General features: G+C 37.1%; 1 protein-coding gene across 9 annotated transcripts in view; it reads left to right on the top strand.

Moving 5' to 3' along the window:
- Window positions 1-19839, top strand: part of ARHGAP24 (Rho GTPase activating protein 24) — a 674755-nt gene that overhangs the window by 608994 nt on the left and 45922 nt on the right. For 8 of the 9 annotated variants that reach the window (XM_045473451.1, XM_045473448.1, XM_045473450.1 and 5 more), the window contains one exon: window positions 13866-14073. In XM_045473451.1, coding sequence (XP_045329407.1) covers window positions 13866-14073 — 208 coding nt within the window. Of the gene's footprint in view, window positions 1-258; window positions 1197-13865; window positions 14074-19839 lie in introns of those variants that run through there. The other variant, XM_045473453.1, reaches the window with a different exon arrangement.

Raw genomic sequence — 19839 nt, 5'->3', positions numbered from 1 at the left:
GGTTGGTTTGGTGCTGTTTGATTTCTGGAAGGGCTGAGGCGGCCAGCTCTCAAGGAGCTGCACAGACAAGGGCAGAGAAGTCAATACCAAGTCAGACGAAGAAGAAAGGGGTTCACAGGCTGTGTGGCATTCTCCCTCCTCCCCTCATACTGTTGTGACTGCACCTGCTGCATGTGACCAGCGGGCACTGAAGGCGGTCGCAGCCACGGTGACGGAGGCAGCCGAGGCTGTGCCAGCTCCCGCCCAGCCCTCATTCAGAAAAGGGGAGACGGAGCAGGAGGAGGGGGAGGAGAGGCTCCCTGCAGAGCTGCCTCCACCACGGATCCGAGGAGGCTGCTTGGAATGGGCACTCAACTGTCCTGACGTGGCGATTCCCTCGGGAGCCCTGGGAGTTTGAAGACAGACGGGAAAAGGGAGAAGCCTGCAGAGAGCATCAAAGGATGAGGGGTGCTGTAAAAGGAACAGGGGAGTCCTTTGAAAAGAACCTATCATGCACTGAAATGCTTTCTGGAGAAGGTGCCATTATTTGCTTCCCCTTTCGCTCAGATGAAAGGAGCCAGCAAGGACCGTCCTGAAGTATTCCTCAGGGGCCTTTTTGTCATTGTTCCTTTTATTCCCCTTGCACACGACTATTTGCTGACCTTTCCAGAGGAATCTCAGTCCCCTCAGTTCCAGCTGAGAAGACGGTTCTTAATAAAAAAAAATAAAAAACAAAAAACAAAAAACAAAAACAACAAAACAAAACAAAACAAAACAATTCCTGCTGTTTGAATGGAAGGTGCGGCTGGCTGCCGTTCTTTTTGCTGTGACATTTTGGAATGTCTGCAGAAACTTAAAGCAAAACACCCAAATCTTAAAGCTCTTTGGATTAGGCAAGAGAGAAGGAAGTTTTTGCCAAAAGAGAAGTAAATGAGAGGTGGTAACTTATCCCTGATCTGGGACCTGGACGATCAAAGCCTTCAAGTTCTAGGAATCAGCACTTCAGCCCTAACAAATAAACATGAGAAGGAGTGGCCGTGGGGTATCACACAGAGGCAGGTTTTAAAGGAAGCCTGGAACTGATTCAGAACTTCGGGCCTGTATGATGCCTGAAGACCGAAATACTGGGGGACGCCCCTCAGGTGCCTTAGCGTCAACTCCGTTCATTCCTAAAACTACATACAGAAGAATCAAACGGTGTTTTAGTTTTCGGAAAGGTAGGTAGATGATCTGTTAATGTCCATTTAAAAAATATACAAATATTCTCTGGTGCTTTAAGGTCAGCTTATGTTCAGATAAAATGGGACTTTGAAAACCAAGAGCTTAGAACTGTACAGGAGTGATTTATCTGTGTCTCTGCTTGTCTATATTTGTTTTTCAAGGTTCGTATTGATCTGTTTATGATGGTGAATGGGCCAGATAGGTGGGGCTTAAAGAATGATAGTCCTATAGGGATCACCTTGACTGATGGAAAACCAAGCAAGCCTGCCTGGCCATTCTGAGAGGAGGGGCCAAGGCTACCATGGGCTGTTCTCAGCCCCAAACCAAGCAGCCATGTTGTTACTTCTTGAAATCGGTCCCTCTCGGGCCCTTGTTCTCTACTCCCATCACATTGCTTTGGTTCCTGTGCTTGCCTCACCTCCCCTGCTGAGAAAATCTTAATAATCAGATGATCTGTAGTGACCCCTTTTCAGGAGTCTTTCAACCATATTGACTAACACTGATTAGAAATAGGAGTCACCTTGACTTTCCAAATATATCAAAAGGCAGCATTGGGAGAGGCCAAAGATAGGAGCTATCAGGTACAAGAAGTGGGAAAATATTTAACAATTTCTGATCAATAACAGAGGCTAAGAATTTCAGAATTGATTTGTGCAGAGGGAGTTAAAGAGTACTCATAGGTAAAATAAAATGCTTTTAGAAAACATTTCTGCATCAAAATAGTTTCAAATGACCTTTTGCTTTAAAAGTGGAATAATTAAATGAGGTGATTATTTAAACTGAAATAGGTAATTATAATTTAGTGTCATATATAGTAAGCTAATAATTTAATCAGGAGCAGACATGAGTAGCATCTAAAGTTCTTTCTCCCTTTTTTCTTTGATCTGCTACCTATTAACCCTTTCTACTTACTAACCAACAAAAGAGAGAAGAAAACAAAGTAAGAAAAAAACCCTTGTATAAAGCAAAATATAGCAGGAACTTTTAAGATTAAACCTTGTTCTTTCTGAGTCCTTCCCTTTGAGCACTTGAGATCTGCCTATGATCATTATCATACATTATTAGCAAGGAATTCAGGTATTCATTTATATTCCTCTCTCATCCACAAAGGTAATTAAGTGAGAGATACTTGTCTCATATTTTATAGATCTATAGAGATTTCAAGGTTACTGTTAAGACTGCATCATTGACAGAGAATTTGATAACAATAGAAACTGAGAAAAGCTAGGGAGTAATTGCTTAAGGACATGTTCTCCTTTTCTAGCTCTTCCTGCTCTCAGCAACTAAATTGAGTTTATCCAAACTCACAGAGAAAGTCTACTTTTCCAGCCTATTGCTGCTCAATTGTAACATGAGATGTTCTGGCGGCAATTAATATATCTTTGAAGCACATGGCAAGATGTTTTTGACCTTTCTCCACCTCCTCTCCAATAGTGGAGTAGCCTATCTTCAAGGATCCTGACTAAGACTGCTGATCATGCCCTCTTCCCAACAAGGGAAGGCATTGCCTGCAAAGAGAATCCCCATGGGCTGGCAAATGGCACCCACAGGAGTGGGTTCTATCTATCTGTCATCTCCTGTGGGTTAATTTTAAACTATTGTCCTTTTCTATGCAAAGTCTTAGTAACCTGAGGAATGTTTAGCATGTGAGTCAAGGATTAACAGATTTCTAATTTACAAAACTGTATTCTGGTTTCTGTCAGAACCATAAAGAAGGAGGGGAGGAACAGGAAGCATCAAGCCGTTTTAAGTTTCCTTCCCTTTTAGCCAGAGCCAGCGGCACACCAGCCTCTTGTTCCCTGGCTGCAGGATGACAATTATGCAGAGAGGCTCTGGGAGAGAAGCTGCTTCTGTGTGTGCAGCACTAATCACTCCAGCCTGCAGTGGCGTGACTCACTTTGGGGGGGGGGGGAGGGAGGGGTTTACATCTTTGTTTAAGGTCCTGCATGGAAAAGAATGAACTTTTCTTTCAATCCTGGGTCCCTAAACCATGCTACCTTAAGAAGAGAGTGTTCTTTTGTGCTTTGTTTAATCCCCTGGGCACTCAAGTAGTTGGAGAAGTGGACCTGTTTCTGTGTTCCTCAACCAAGCCTGTTGGAGAGCATCAGCTTAAGTTATTTCAGTGAAAGTAAAAGGGGGAGTGCATGATTCATGGAAAAGCACCCAGAAGCAAAGAATGCTGATGTGTCTGCTTTTCCTGATCCACATTTAAAGCATATTTTTTTTACCGTTGTCAGGGGTAGGCCAACAGCAGAGAAGACTCGCAGCTTTAGAAATGCCCTTGAATGAAGTGTGGAGTTGAGTTAAAGTTTCCAGAGGCCTGGTGATAGTGGAGCCTGCATGCTGGGCAGGCTGTAACTAAATTCTCAAGGTTGCTTTCTCTTCCAGACCCCTTTGGTCCCTTACTGTCCTTTTCATCTCTCCATTTCTTTGTCTGGGTACTAATAAAGATCACTGAAAATGCTTTTCCGGTGGTTTTAAAAATGTAGGAACTGATAAACATCTATTAGGCAGGATGCTGGGGGGATAGCAGTGCTTTGGATTTATGTTCTGGAGAGATAATGATTACAATGTATTTTTATCCTATTGATTTTGAAACTATGTATGTAATTTTTTTTTTTTACCTCTGTAAGACTAATGTGTAATATGCAAAGCAGCATAAGCAACCCTTTGATTACCAACTACTTTGGTTCCTGAATGTTAGTGTTAATTTCTAGTCACAATAGGGCAGCTAGCTAGTTTAAGGATGTTATGCTCATGGGACACACTGAAGGAAACTCTATATCTTGTTTTTGTTTGTGTGTTTGGTTTCCTGAGTAGCTCTGTCTTAGAGATAAGTTATCATTAATTATCTAGAGCTTTCCCCTACACTGTAACCAGTTACTGGTAATGAAACTGTTGCTTCTTCCTTCTTCATAGACTTCCAGCTCCTTTTATGTTTCCATCACCTGAGTTCTCTGTGCCTTTATTGCTTCATGCACACAACTTATTTCAACCTAAGAAGTGGCTCTTCAAGACAGCATCCATCCTCACTTGTTTCCAACCTAATGTTCTTCACAAATTCCTACAACACACAGGCTATTTGTAAAGCATTGACCAGTTGGTATTCCTGAAATAGTACTCTCAAACATCGTCCTACGACTCAAACATTTTTTTTAAGTTTATTTATTTATTTTCAGAGAGAGAGAGCAGCAGAAGACAGAGAGAAAATTCCAATTCATGACCTGAGCCGAGAACAAGAGTCAGACACTTAACCAACTAAGGCACCCAGGCACCCCTCAAACATTTTGATGAGTCCCTATTGCTCCCAGGAGGAACTCCTAACTGTTTCATGTAATTATCAAGGCCTTATAACCACATCCATCTATTCCCTGGAGAATAAACTCCCAATTCCCCAGACTGTCCCACTCTTTCTTCCTAAACATATATCCTGTGCCAGGCCTTTGCTTTTTTTTTCATTATGCTATGACACTCTCTGTCTCTGCTGTCTGTTCAAACTTTGTACTTCCTTCTAGACATTGCTGGGTCTTATTTCTTCATCAAGCCTTCTTTATTGACCCAAGCCTTCTGTGTAGCCTGTATATTTCTTAAATGCTGCCACCTGACTGCCTTATCTTCCTAGCCATCTTGAAGTGCTTTATACACATTTAGGGGTGCCTGGGTGGCTCAGTCAGTTAAGCATCCAACTCTTGATTTCAGCTCAGGTCATGATGTCACAGTTCGTGGGTTTGAGCCTGCATCAGGCTCTGTGCTGATATCATAGACCCTGCTTGGGATTCTCTCTCTCTGCCCCTCCCCTGCTTGTGCTCTCTTTCTCTCAAAATAATAAATAAGTGAATATTTTTTAAAGTGCTTTATACACATTAGTGGTAAAAGATAGATGATAAATAGATGATAGAGATAGAGATAGATGGAGATAGAGCTACACATAGACATAGACATAGACATAGATTTGTTTACTTCTTCCCAGAGTAAAGAATGGCAATAGTCCTATTCAATTAAGGATTCAAGGTTTCTTGCAAATTGGTGAAGTACAGTATTATTTTGTATTTTTTCCTACAGGTCCATGAGCAATAATGAATTAAAATAGGCTGTCTTTGTCATGGTTATGAATAAAACCAACATTTTCTTTGAAGTTTATTGTATGTTGTATATATTGTAGTCTCATTTATGGAAATTGATTTGTCCAAGAGAATGCTGCTATCTAAATCTATATATTTTTAAATGGTGCTATGATGAGTTAGCTCATTAATTCCTAATATCAAAATTTTATGGAGCATGTACCAAGTTATTCTGGAGTTGAGTAGGCAAAAAGGTTGCCTTGAATCTATGAGTTCACATACTCCTTGGAGATAAAGGAACATAAATAATTACTCTGTGATAAGCACTACAACAAATCGTACATAAAGGCTGAGGAGTTCATGAACAAAAGACTGACCATGGTCTTATCTGGAATGGCAGTGATTCATCTGCACTATATAAAATCAGATTTAATAATTTAGATAGAAATCAGATTGAGACATTTTCTCCATATTATCCTAAGAGAGTGGTCAGTATACCTATGGGAAAAAAAAAAAAAAAACGACTACATTGAATTAATGTAACATAGTGTAAAAGGAAGACTTTTAGAATGGTACAGACCTGTGTTTGTATCCCTAGACCTGCCACTTTTTAGATGTGTGTCCTCAGGTCACCTAGCATCTCTGAATCAGTTTGTAGAAGGGAAGTCTCCTTGCAGAATACTTGTGAGTGGTCAAATAAGAAAATACATGTAAATTGCATGTCTTGGCCTACTGGTGTGAGATCTAGGCCACTGGGCCACTATGCTGACATTATTACACTTCTTAGGTTTTCTAAGTCTTTCTTTTTCCCCTTCTTCTCCACTCTGACTACAAAAAGAGTCATGATTCTATGGGACACCTGGGTGGCTCAGTTGGTTAATCATTCGACTTCAGCTTAGGTCATGATCTCAGGATTTGTGAGTTCGAACCCCGCATTAGGCTCTATGCTGACAGCTCAGAGCCTGGAACCTGCTTTGGATTCTGTGTCTCCCTCTCTCTCTGTCCCTCCCCTACTAACGCTCTGTCTCTCAAAAATGGATAAACGTTAAAAAAATTTTAAAAATTGTACAAAACATTCTCTGGTTATTATAGACTCAGACCTCCTTGGATTACAAGTTTACTATCCATATAAGATTTTTTGGTTACTTAGAAAGTGTTGGTGACAGACCGAAGTAAACTTTGGCTCTTTGTTTCTTACTTCTGGACTAAATTGGATGTCTTTTATTTTGATTGTGTATAAATAACTTAGCTCATTAATTCATAATATCAAAATTTTATGGAGCATGTACCAAGTGACTCTGGAGTTGAGTAGGCAGAGTTGTGTGTCCCTCTAAATTCCTGTGTTGAAAACCAAATGCCTAAGGTGATGGTATTAGGAAGTGATTTGGTCGTGAGAGTGGAACTCTTATGAATAGGATCAGTGCCTTGCTTGGTAAAAGGGCTCCAGAGAGCTCTTTTGCTCCTTCCTATGCTGTCACTTGAGAATGCAACCAGAAATGGATAGTTTGCAACCCAGAAGAGGGCTGTCCCCAGAACCCAACTGTACTGGTCTGATCTCAGACTTCCAGCCTCCAGAACTGTGAGAAATAAATTTCTGTTGTGTAAAAACTACTCAGACAGTGTATAAGCTACTGACTGTTCTGTAACAGCAGCCTGACTACACTAAGACACACAGACAACTCTCTTGTTTATGTCCCTGGAACTTAATACCAAAGTGGGTAAGGATTGAGGGCTCCAAAAATGTCTGTGAAATTAATGTGTGCATTAAAACAAAACACTTGCTCAGTGATGGAAATGAGTGAATAATTCCAATGTAAAATGACATTCATCAGTAATTCTCAGGCTATGGCACTGATATCTATAAAATCCTCAAAACAAAACAAAACAAAAAAGCTGTGGTGTGCTGATGAAAAGCCAGAAGTTAAACAACTTTTCAGTTATTACTCAAATTCCCTGCTGTCAGTGATTTTTTCCGATTTCCACCCTTTTCTTCCTAGAGATAATTAAGCCATATAGAGAATTTGCTTTTACTTATCCTTCTGCTTACTGCAATCCTGCTGCAGAATAAGTCTTGGTATCACCAGGTGTATAACAATTTTCATTTAAAAGTGAACATTCAACTATGATATATAGACAAATCAAAATAAAAGTCATTCAATTTAGTCCAGAACTGAGAAACAAAGACAGCCAAAGTTTACCTCAGTCTGTTGCCAATACCTTCTAAGTAATCAAAAAATCTTACATGGATAGAAAACTTGTAATCCAAGGAGGTCCAAATCTACAATAACCAGTGAATGTTTGGTAGAATATTGAGTCTTTTTGTAGTCAGAGTGGAGAAGGAAGGGAAAAAAGAAAGGTTTACAGAATAAGTTTCCCTAGGCTGACTCATGATGGCAAAATCTACCTTCTGTAAGGATGTCTGAAGATATGATAAGTTATATTGCATTTAGGAAACAGCTAATAGTCCAGCATGTTGTTTGTGAGCAAGCAGTAGAAATGAAGGTGGGTGTGGCCAGTGTCTGTCACACAGTGGGTGCTACCTAAACATTTGTTGACTGAATGGTGGATAAAGAAGCAGAGTTCAGATTGTAGAGGCTTGGTATTTCATGGAAAAGAGTTTGGTTGGCCAATGGGCACCAAGGGAAGACATAAAGCAAAGAAATGTCATGATCCAATTTGAATGTTATGAAGATCATCATGGCAGCACTTGCCTGAAATGAGTACACTGCTCTTCGAACTCAATTAAGAAATATTAAAGATCTGGCCTAAAGTAGTGGCAGTGAGTTTGGAAGGGACCCATGTGGTGATTCAATTGGGATCAGGAAGGAAGGAGGAATCTAGGTTGACTCTCAGATGGAACTTCAAATGTTTGGGGGGATAACTGGAACTGATAACCAAAATCAGGATTATAGGAAATAGAGCAGGTTTTCAAGAAAAGGTGACTTTTTTTTTTAAGAAATTCTGAGTTTGGGGATGTTTTGAGATATCCATGTTGAGGTATCTCATGGGCACTTAGAAATCCAATGCTAAGGGTCACAAGAGCAGCCCAAACTGAGATACAAATCTGGGAATAATTGATAGACAGTGAGATTAAATGTCAAGCAAAGAAGTTGTATCAAATAGAGAAAAATAGGGCTGAGGACAGAACCCAGAGGACAAATAGATTTATGATAAGTGTGTAGCAATAGCATAGTCAAGAAGGAGATTGGTAAGAGTATTCTGGAAGGCAAGAGTTATGTAACACATGAGAAGAATAAGAGAAGAGTGGCATTGACCATTTTAAAGGAAGTGAGGCATAAAGTAATATAAAAAATAAATCTGGCTTTCAGTACTTTGGCAACTAGAAAGTTGTTGGTGACTATATAAAAAGCTCTTTTAGTAGAATGACAATGTCAGAGTCCAAATTGCAATAGGTTGGCAAAAAGATAGAAAGTGACGAAATGGAGCCAGAGTTACAACTTGGAATCAAGGAGCAAAAATAATAAATTATTGCAAGGTACAGAAGGTCCAAGAAGGTTTGGCCTTGTTTTTGCTTATTCATTTTTAATATGAGTGGAATTTGAATATATTTACCTTATCACACTCAGTAACTTCACAAGCTGCCTCTAGATAAAGAGTATATATATCACACATAAAGGAGGAACCTCACACATCCTGAAGGAGATTTAGATATCTCTCTCTCTCTGTCTGTCTCTCTTTCTCTCCTTCTCCTCTCTCTCTTTCTCTCTCCAGTTGGAGCAGCTTCTCACAGGTGTAATAAAATCACCTGTGTAATTTACTTTCTCAGTCCAGTGAAAAGTCACCTCCTTGGTGATGCTTCATGACACCATCAATGTATTTCCAAGAGAAGTACACATGATGTGCCTTTATCACCCAGAAATTCCAGGGATGGTTTTGTTAGGGACTGCAAAACCTTCTTAGGAATTTAAATGAACATAGCTAGAACTGTTTGCATGACTCAAAAAACAAGGTATATTCCTGTTAATCATCTACTAGTCAATGTGTCCTTTTCCCCGTGCTGCTAGTTGGAGATAGTCTTGTGACCTTTGTGCTGTCTTGTTAATCTTAAAATTTGAAGTTTCGCTGTTTCTTCAATAAAAGTCTTAAACAAAACAGCTTAAAAAATGTTCTCTAACTTTCCACACAAAACAACATGCTCATAGACAACATTGATTTACATCTACCATTGTAAGACAGATGTTTGGGACATTCTATTTTCAATGCCACAAAATGGGAAGCATATGTCTATTATAACCATTTCCTAATTCTTTGCAACACCAGATTTACAGCGGAAAATGATTATTTTTCCACAGAAATCTCTGGGTATATGTATCTATCATCTATATGCTTTAACTATTTTGCATATTATATTGCTAAATAGTCTTAGATCTCTACATAGAGGAAATAATTTCCTTGGACAGAACGCACAAGATGTTCGGAGTTTTCTCCTCCATTTTTTTTTCCTGACCTTCTTCAAAATTTGCATTTTTCTCAGCAGAAATCACTCCTCCTCGTGTGATGACAGAAATTTAGGTCAGAAAGCTGGTAAATAGCAAGATTTTTCCTCAATAACTCATTTTTCAGCTATTATACACACAGTGCAATATTGTGTAATAGATACAGAATGGATCTGAAATCCAACAGCCTTGAAGAAATCTTGGTTCCATAATTTTTTACTAGCTATGTAACATTCAGCAAATTACTTAACCTTTCTGTGCTTCAGTCCTTTCCTTGGTAAAATAGTGGTGCCCACCTCAGAGTGCTGTGAGCTTTTTAAATGAGAGAAATACTGGTAAACCACTTGTACCCATGCCTGGAATACATAAGTACATCTTAGCTGTTAGAACTCTCTATGGCACAGAAAAGGTACTCTATTTTATTCATTTTTAGAATTTACTAATATTTTAAATTACTAGAAAATGAAGACATATGATAATTGTGATTAAATAAAGAGGAAGAAGACTAGTATTCGGGAATGAGTGAAGGTTTAAGGCTGAATAAATCTGAATATGGACTTTCATTCTGACACTTGGTGTTGTGTAACTAACCTTGGGCTATTTGTTTAATCCCCAATTTCCTCATGTATAAAATAGTTACCTTACATACTTACTATTAAAATAAGAGAATATATGTCAAAGACTTAGTATGTAATAAGTACTAAATAAATGGAAAGATGTTAGGGCTTTTGGCATTAAGTTTCTTGCTATACTTCTTAAGTATATGCTTACCACAAATGCAAGGCTGTATGTATTAAAAAAAGAGAGAGAGAGAGAAAGAGAGAGGGAAAGGGAGGGAGAAAGAGAAAAAGAACAGAAGGAAAGGAAAGGAAAGGAAGGAAGGAAGGAAGGAAGGAAGGAAGGAAGGAAGGAAGGAAAGAAGGAAGGAAACAAAGAAAGAGAAAAAAAGAAAGAAAGAAAGAAAGAAAGAAAGAAAGAAAGAAAGAAAGAAAGAAAGAAAGAAAGAAAGAAGAAAGAAAGAAAGAAAGAAAGAAAGAAAGAAAGAAAGAAAGAAAGAAAGAAAGAAAGAGAGAATAGCTATAAAGCAAAGCTTACTGCTTTATCTCGTTCCTAAGTTGTTAGGGAAAAAATAAACCCTGAAAATTTTAAGAAGAGAGTGTTGACTGTTTTTTATTACTGTATGAAACAAAATATTGGAAGTTTGGTTCTCATTTGTAGCACACATAGATGTTGAATTGTAACATCTTAAGTAGATTTTCTGCTGGATTTAGAGAGAAACTTTAGATAATATATTTATCAATTTAAAACAATGAGTGAAAAACTACAGATGCATAAGATGTATTCCCAGATGTCAACATTGTTATTTTTAAAACTGAACTTTTAGTGCCTTTAAAAGGCTATTTTCTGAATTTTGGCAGAATAAAATCCAAACTTCCCAGCCAAATAAGCATCAAAGAACTCCACAGAAAAAGAGTCAGTATTCTCCGTTCATAACCAATCTCATAGCCAGTCTTCAAACTTTGTTATTAAAATGCTAAAATACCTTCAAAATCATTATTATCACTTCATGAGCTAGAATTCACAATGATGTAAGTAACAGAAAACTCAGCTAACAGTGATTAAACATGCATTTTTCTCACATTAAAAAAATCATAAAGAAGATGCTTCTGTTTTTGGGTCAGTCGTTTGATTTCATCCCTCTTGTCTCTGAATCTTTCAACCTTTCCCTCATGAATGATTATCTAATGATCAAAAGATGACTCTTAGATTAGTAAAGAGCATGTCCAAGTTCATGATAGGAAAAAGGAGTGATTGGCAATTCCAGCTGTCTTCCTCTTTCATCAGACAACAGCAGCAACAACAAAAACAACAACAAAGCCTTCCTAGAGACTCTAGAAGGCTTCTTAAAAAGTGGGAGAGGTATTTAATTTTCCATCCCCTAAAATGGAAATGACAAGAGAAAATGGGGGTATGAATGTCTGTTGAGTTAGCAAACAATGTTTGACACACCATTGAGAAGCTTTTTGTTCGAAAGTCCGCAGTCGACTAGATAGAACCGTTACCTACATTAATTTTCCTGCCCTTAGAAGATGCCATTTTCTAATTTTGCTTTCAATGTATTTGAATTTTAATATTAGTTCAGTCAACCTTTTTTCCTAAAAGGAAATTAATTCCATTAATGCTAGATCTGATATCAGGTGTTGAATAGTTTGGTTTGTTGTTGTGTTATTGTTTCTAGCAGGGCTGAAAATATTCTCTTTGGTAGCAGCATTTATTGCTTGGCATGTGATGGTTTTGCACTGCTGAATCAATACATAAATTATTTTACAGATAGGGAGGTAAAACATGTGTTCTTATTGTCAAATTGTTAGCCTAATGTTTTCAAAATAATTCTCCAAGTGTTCTGGAGTCTCACATAATTTCAACATGCAACACTAATTTTTCTTTCCCTTTTATGAAATCAGTAGACCATTAAAACTATTTAGTGATATTCATCCCATCTGGGAACATTGGAGTGACATTTGCTTTGGCTTTTCCTACATTTTTTTTTCATAGGTTGATCATTTTTGCCAAGCTACCACCTTATATTAATATATTTTAGAGGCATTGTTTTTCTTTCTCTTTCTCTTTCTCTTTCTCTTTTTCTTTTTCTCTTTCTCTTTCTTTCTCTTTTTCTCTTTCTCTTTCTTTCTCTTTCTCTTTCTCTCTCTTTCTCTTTCTCTTTCCCTCCCTTTCTCTTTTGAGAAGAACCAATACAATGTCATTCTTTTTTGGAAAGAAGAAAAGTTTACAGCACATTTTGAGTAAATTAGTGTAAAGAAAGGCTCAGTGGGCTAACTGGTAGAACACCAGCTTATAATGGAGTCCAGAGCTAGGGCATCACTGGGTCTCACCTTTGTGCAACTTGACCCAGATGATAGCACTGTTGTCCTCTTCGCACATACAGCCCACTATTTGCTTATTGGTGACAGAAGGAACAATATTAGGGTCTTCCTTGGTGCCCAACACGGTCTTTGGGGCTAGTATATTTTATGGGTCCAGTCCCCTCCATGCAACCATCATGGCCTCCCATTTCCAGCCCAGTCACCTGTTCATCATCAGTAGGAACACCACTTCCAGATGCCTTGGAACACACAACAGTGACTCCATTGGGACTGTGGGTCCTGAGGGCCTGCACGAACAGCTCTCCAACTCCATGACTCAATCCTGAAGTGATCACACCAACTACAAATAGCTAGAGGAATTGTTTCTTAATCAGTGGGGCAGCAAGGGTAAATCATGGATGTTCAGCTCCAAATGCATGCAGCAAGGAATTCATCCCTTGTAGTTATTTTAAAATCAGTAATAAAATTGATCAAAATTGGCCTGCTTTTTATTACCACCATGTGTTGGCAGTTCTAGACAATGTGTGATGAAATATTCCTTCCTATCTGTTAGGGTAAACCACCATGATCCCACCTCCTCACTTCCGGTATGCACTGCTTCATAGTTTAGATTTTTCCCTTTCAAATAAATTAACAGTTTAAGGTTTTAAAAGGCAAATAATGCCTGAAATATTTTATGTGGATGCAAATTCTGGGCATTTTTTCCTGGTTTTATCATCTTGATTATAATCATGGCATCATCACTTGATTGAAAACAAAAGGTGAATAAAGAAATGAATAATATTTAAATTAAATGAAAATTGGATGTAAAGTTACAACTGTAACAACAGTAGAATTTGACTATTCTCTGCAGAATATTTCTGCTTTTCAATACAATTCCTTTCCCAAAATAGAAGAAAAAGAAAAGAAAACCCAAAACTAAAGTTATATTTATTGCAGTGTTTCTTACATCCAAGGGGATATCTCCAACTTTATATTTCTATTTGGTTTGGGGGTTAAATATGGAATATAGGGGGAAAGAACAGCATATGACAAATCCTTTCCATTTGGAGAATTGTATATAATGGATTTGATTCTGTAAAAATGTGAAGTACCAATTGTTACATGCTTGCCAGCATTTCAATCTTTGTTTTTCCTTAACATTGAGGTTTTTTTTTGTTTTTTGGGTTTTTTTTTTGTTTTGTTTTGTGTTTTGTTTTTTTGTTTTCAGGTAACAAAATGAAATGATTCTTCACATTCATTGTAATCCTTTATTCCTCCAGGCATTTTTGGACAGAAACTTGAAGACACTGTCCGTTATGAGAAGAGATATGGGAACCGTCTGGCTCCAATGTTGGTGGAGCAGTGTGTGGACTTTATCCGACAAAGGGGGCTGAAGGAAGAGGGTCTGTTCCGACTGCCAGGCCAGGCTAACCTCGTTAAGGAGCTCCAGGATGCCTTTGACTGTGGAGAGAAGCCATCATTTGACAGGTAGCTTTCAAGATTTTCCTAATCATCCTTCACTGAGAAATCCAAACCAAACAGAAGAGATGCAGTGAGCTGAGAGGATATAACCTTAATGGATGTTGTAATAGTTTAGAATATGGATTTTTTTTTTCAACGTTTTTATTTTTATTTTTGGGACAGAGAGAGACAGAGCATGAACGGGGAGGGGCAGAGAGAGAGGGAGACACAGAATCGGAAGCAGGCTCCAGGCTCTGAGCCATCAGCCCAGAGCCCGACGCGGGGCTCAAACTCGCGGACCGCGAGATCGTGACCTGGCTGAAGTCGGACGCTCAACCGACTGCGCCACCCAGGCGCCCTAGAATATGGATTTTATAGCCACACAAGGGTCGATTGTTTTTATTAATTTACAGAGTCAAAAATTTGACACTTTAGATGTCTTTCTCTTCCATACTTTCTGTCCCCCTTAAAACATTATTTATTCTTTTCCTTTGGAACTAAATTAACACTCTATTAAGCTTTTGCATCAGAAAAGTGAATTTTTAAAATAGGAGTCTCTCCTGTTCAGTGTCTTCCTAATTCTCTCAGCTAAGAGATATTAAAAGTATTAATAAGCAGAGATCAGGATATTGGCAATGTAGTTACAATAACTGTTTTTAATAATAATGAAAGCATCATATTTTTAAATATATAGCTCCACCTTAATCTAGAATAGATTTATAAGGAAACAAGAAACATATAGCATGATGAAATTCAGGAAATAATGAAAGTTCCAGAAAAGAAAATATAAAGCATCCATAACTCCACTAAGAATTAAACACTTATGATAATATTTTATAAATTACCTTCTTCTCTTCACTTTTTTTAATTTAGTAGAAAATAATATTTTTTCTCCTAATATTATTAATGTAGTATAGTATAGCTGATATTTTTCATATTGATATTTGAAATATCCCCAACATTCTAGTATAGTTTAACTTAATGTTTGATGATTGGCAACCTCTATAAGCATAATTTTTCACATCTAATATTTCATTCTACATGTATATTATTCAAAATTATTTCAACAATTTGGATATTTATATGATCACTTTTATCACTTATATCACTTATATTTATATTATAAATAGTGTTGTAGGGGGTATACATTCACATTAGTATTGTCTATATTTTGATAATTTCCTCAGGGGAGGTTCTCAGTATTAGACTTTGTGGATAAGAACAGTCATATTATTTGAAAACTGACAATTGCATACTATTATTTCTTTGAAATCATAGAATTAGCACATGGATAGAGCCAGATCTACAGAACAGGTAGACAAGAAGACACTTGAATACATGATATGAGACAAAGGAAGCATTATTGGAAATATGGGCTTTTGCTAATAATCCAAGAAATGCACATTAAATCATTTAATGTCCTCCCACTAATCACATTAACAAAATCTTGAACAGTGATAATACTCAGTACTGGCAAGGTATGTTAAGGTAGGCACTCTGATGGCGAGAGAGCAAATTGTTGTAGTCTTTCTAAAGAAATTTGATGATATATTTCAAGACCGTTTTAGCAAGATATTCTAGTCTTAGAAAAAAATCAGATCTGTGGACAAAAACACGTATAAAGTTGCTTATTACAATTTTTATAATAGTAAAAAATGAACACCAATCTATTATCTCCAGTAGTAGAGTATGGTCAATTAAATAATACTGCATTAATATAACAAAATGTTATACAATTATGAAAGTTTTAGAAAAATGCTAATTATAAAATAATAAGTGGAAATGATAAATGGAAAAATAAGACAGGATCAATTAATTGATTAAAATCCTACCTGTTTACAGAAGTATTACAGTTTATAGACATTCATAAATTATCTCTGAGAGATAAAAATTAAATGTGGAGACAAATAAATGAATTCAAAACCAGAATCAGAGAACAAATTTCAAGAATACAGATACACTTTTGGCAGGGGTGCCCAATGTCTTATTCTATACTTTGAAAAACAACACTAAATAATAGTTGCAAATTCAAGTCTATTCACAGGATATACACAATGGTTTATCTAGAAGAAATGTAATTTTTTAGCTTCAAAATTAAAAGAAATTTGTCAGTGGGATCCTCATAATAAAATATCATATAATGGGATAAATAAAACCTTTTACCATAAACTTCATGTGACATTGATAAATTTCAATGGCTTTTTCTTATATATGGCCAAAAAACACAGATGACATTATAGAAAAGTATATTTACTAAAAATTATTTTGCTATAGGCATTTATGCTTTTGGTTCTTATAACAAGATTCTCACTAATAAGAAAGAATGGAAGGATATTTTATAAATTTTAGGATACCTGTAATAGGCTCTGTGAGCAATTATCTCCAAATCAGGTTAATAGCTGAGCTGACAGTGAAATATTGTGCAATCTTTATGTAAAATATTATCTCACTCATAAAAAGTATTTTTTGTATAAAATGCACTAATGCATAAACAGACTGATGAAAATGTGACAAAAGATGAACATTGATTTTGTGGGATAATGACTTTTTTTTTAATATTGTGATTCCAGTAAGCACCGTTTTACAATCAGAAATTTAACCTGATCGGTCTTTTAATTACCTGTTGATATCATGCTGCATAAAAATGTCCTTAACTTTTAACTTCTAAAGAGTAATTATGGAAGCTACCTGTCAACTAGAAAAGCTATAGAAGAGAATTGCATAGAGGGTTTCAATGTTAGCACAATACGGTAATGTTGCTAGCATCCTAGGAGGAAAAGGAGATGTCATTCATTTGCTCAGTCATTCAGTGTTTCCGGTTTCTACACTTGTATAACAAACCACCCCCAAACTTTGTGACTTAAGTAATAACAACTGGTTATTGCTCATGGTTCTGTACTTTGGGCAGGAGTTGGCCAGGATGTGCTCATTTCTCCTGCACATGATGTTGATTCATGGAGATCAGTTAGGTCTGAAGGATACAAGATGGTTCTACTCAGATGTGCAGAGCCTTGTCTGACATGGCTAACATGGCTGAAGTCCACTTGGGCCTTTCTCTCTCCCTCTATCTCTCTCTGTAAATCTCACATCTATTATTAGAGCTGCTCTTTATATGTATGGCCTTTACCTGTAGCCGATTAGTCAGACCTATTGACATGATACCTCAGGGTTCCAAGAAAATAAAAATGGCAGTTTGTAAGCCTCACAAGGGCTGGGTCCATATGGCACAGTGTGACTTCTGGTGTAGTCTCTTGGTCAAAGCAAGTCACAAAACAGGCCAGCCTACATTTGAGGAGAAGGAAAATAAACACCACTTGATGGAAAGAGGGGTAAGCACATACAGAGAAGGAAGGATTTGTAGGAGGCTATTTTGAGAGAAAATCACTATAGCTTTAAAGTCTTGAGGGATACCTGGGTGGCTCAGTCCATTAAGCGTCTGACTTTGGCTCAGGTCATGATCTCATGGTTCGTGAGTTTGAGCCCCTCATTGGGCTCTGTAATGACAGCTCGGAGCCTGGAGCCTGCTTGGGATTCCATGTCTCCCTCTCTCTCAGCCTCTCCCCTGCCAGTGCTCTCTCTCTCTCTCTCTCGCTCTCGCTCTCGCTCTCTCTCTATCTCAAGAATAAAGATTAAAATTTAACAAAATCTTGAAATCAAGTGGAGCAAATCCCCTAATTTTGTTCTTTTTCAAATTTGTTTTGCCTATTCTAGGTCATTTACATCTTCATTTTAAAAAGATAAAGAAATTTAGCATATGCTTGTCAATGTCTACAAAAAAAAGTATGTTAGGATTTTGACTGAAATTTTATTGAATCCAGAAATCAACTGGGAGAAAATTGACATCTTAAAACTATGAAATCTTCTAATCCATAAAAATGGCCTATCTCTCCATTTCATTAGGACTTTTTGTATTTCAGCAACATTTTGTATTTTTTGATGTAAGATCTTGCTCCATTTTGTTAAATTTATCCTCAAGTATTTGCTATTTATAGATGCTCCTGTAAATAGTATTGTTTTTAATATTTAATTTTATAATTGCTCACTGCTAGATTATCCAAATACAATTGATTTTTTTATGTATAGATTTTTGTCCTACCAACTTGGCAAGTTCATTTATTAGTGCTAGCAGGATTTTTGTAGATTGCTTAGGATTTTCTACATACATAATCTTATTGACTGTACATAATGAGAGTTTTATTTCTTCGTTTGCAATATGTAGGCCTTGTATTTCTTTTTCTCACCTGCTTGTACTTGCTAAGAATTCATCTACCATAATAGTAGGTATACATACTCTTTTTGTATGTAGACGGAAGTTTTCAGTCTTTCACTACTATGTGTGATGGTAGCTATAGGTTTTTTCCTGATGACCTTTATGAAGTTAGAAAATGTCCTTTTATTTCCACTTTGGCTACAATTTTAATAACAAATGAGGATCATATTTTATAAAATCCATTTATTACAGAAATTATCTGATTCTACCCTTTTGTTATGTTAATGTCCTGAATTACATTAATCTATTTTTGAATGTTAAACCAACTTTACATTGCTAGGATAAGCCACATTTGGTTATGATGCATTACCCTTTTTATATATTGCTGTATCTGACTTGCAAATAATTTGTTAAGGATTTGAGGATCTATATTCATCAAGGGTATTGACCTGTAGATTTCTTATAGTATCTTTGACTAGTTTTGTTATCAGAGAAATTCTGGTCCCCATATTAGTTGGAAAGTGTCCCCCCTACCTCTATTTTCTGAAAGAGTATGTGTGTTTTGTATTATTCCCTCCATAAATATTTGGTAAAATTTACCAGTGATGTCATCTAGTCCTGACATTGTCTTTGTGGGGAAGTTTTTAGAGATGGCTTTTCTTGGGGTGACTGGATGGCTCAGTCAATTAAGCGTCCAACTTTGGCTCAGGTCATGATGTCACAGTTTGTGAATTCGAGGCCTGTGTCAGGCTTTGTGCTGACAGCTCAAAGCCTGGAGTCTGCTTCAGATTTCATATCTCTCTCTCTCTGCCCCTCCCACCCCTCTCCCCTCCCCCCACCCCTGCTCATACTCTGCCTCTCAAAAATAAATAAACATTAAAAAATTAAAAAAAAAAGAGATGGGGGCACCTGGGTGGCTCAGTCATTTGAGCCCCTGACTTCAGTTCAGGTAATGATCTCACAGCTTGTGGGTTCCAGCCCCACGTCGGACTCTGCTGACAGCTCAGAGCCTGGAGCCTGCTTTGGATTCTGTGTCTCTTTCTCTCTCTGCCCCTCCCCTCACTCGTGCACTGTCTCACTCTGTCTCTCAAAGATAAGTAAATGTAAAAAAAAAAAAAAAAAGAGAGAGAGAGAGAGATGACTTTTCTAATTCTTGTGCCAGTTTTGGTGATTTGTCTCTTTCATGACATTTTCCCATTCCATATAACTTCAAATTTATTGTCATGAAGCTGTTTATAATATTCCTCTTTTAATAATGTCTGTAGGCTTTTTAGTAAAGTGTTCTCTTTTACTTCTGATATCAGCAATTTGTTACATCTTTTTCTCTTATTCAGTCTCTGTAGATGTTATCAATTTCGTTAAACCTTAAAAAGAACCAGTTTTAGTGTCGTTGATTTTCTCTCTTTTTAAAAATTTTTCTCTTATACCTGTTATCCTTGATAGTTGTTCTTTCCCTGGTAGTTGTTCTGTGTTTAGCCCTATAGCGTGTTACTTTCTGCAGGCTCATGTTGGTGTTCAGATGAAGACAGAAGACCTGTATGTAGATTTCAAGAAGTCATTTTGTGCAAAGCTCCCTCCTCTCT

Source organism: Leopardus geoffroyi, chromosome B1, assembly GCF_018350155.1.
Source record: "Leopardus geoffroyi isolate Oge1 chromosome B1, O.geoffroyi_Oge1_pat1.0, whole genome shotgun sequence".
Taxonomy (NCBI): domain Eukaryota; kingdom Metazoa; phylum Chordata; class Mammalia; order Carnivora; family Felidae; genus Leopardus; species Leopardus geoffroyi.
The sequence above is the reverse complement of the archived record's forward strand: the minus strand, read 5'-3'. Positions and strand labels throughout refer to the sequence as shown.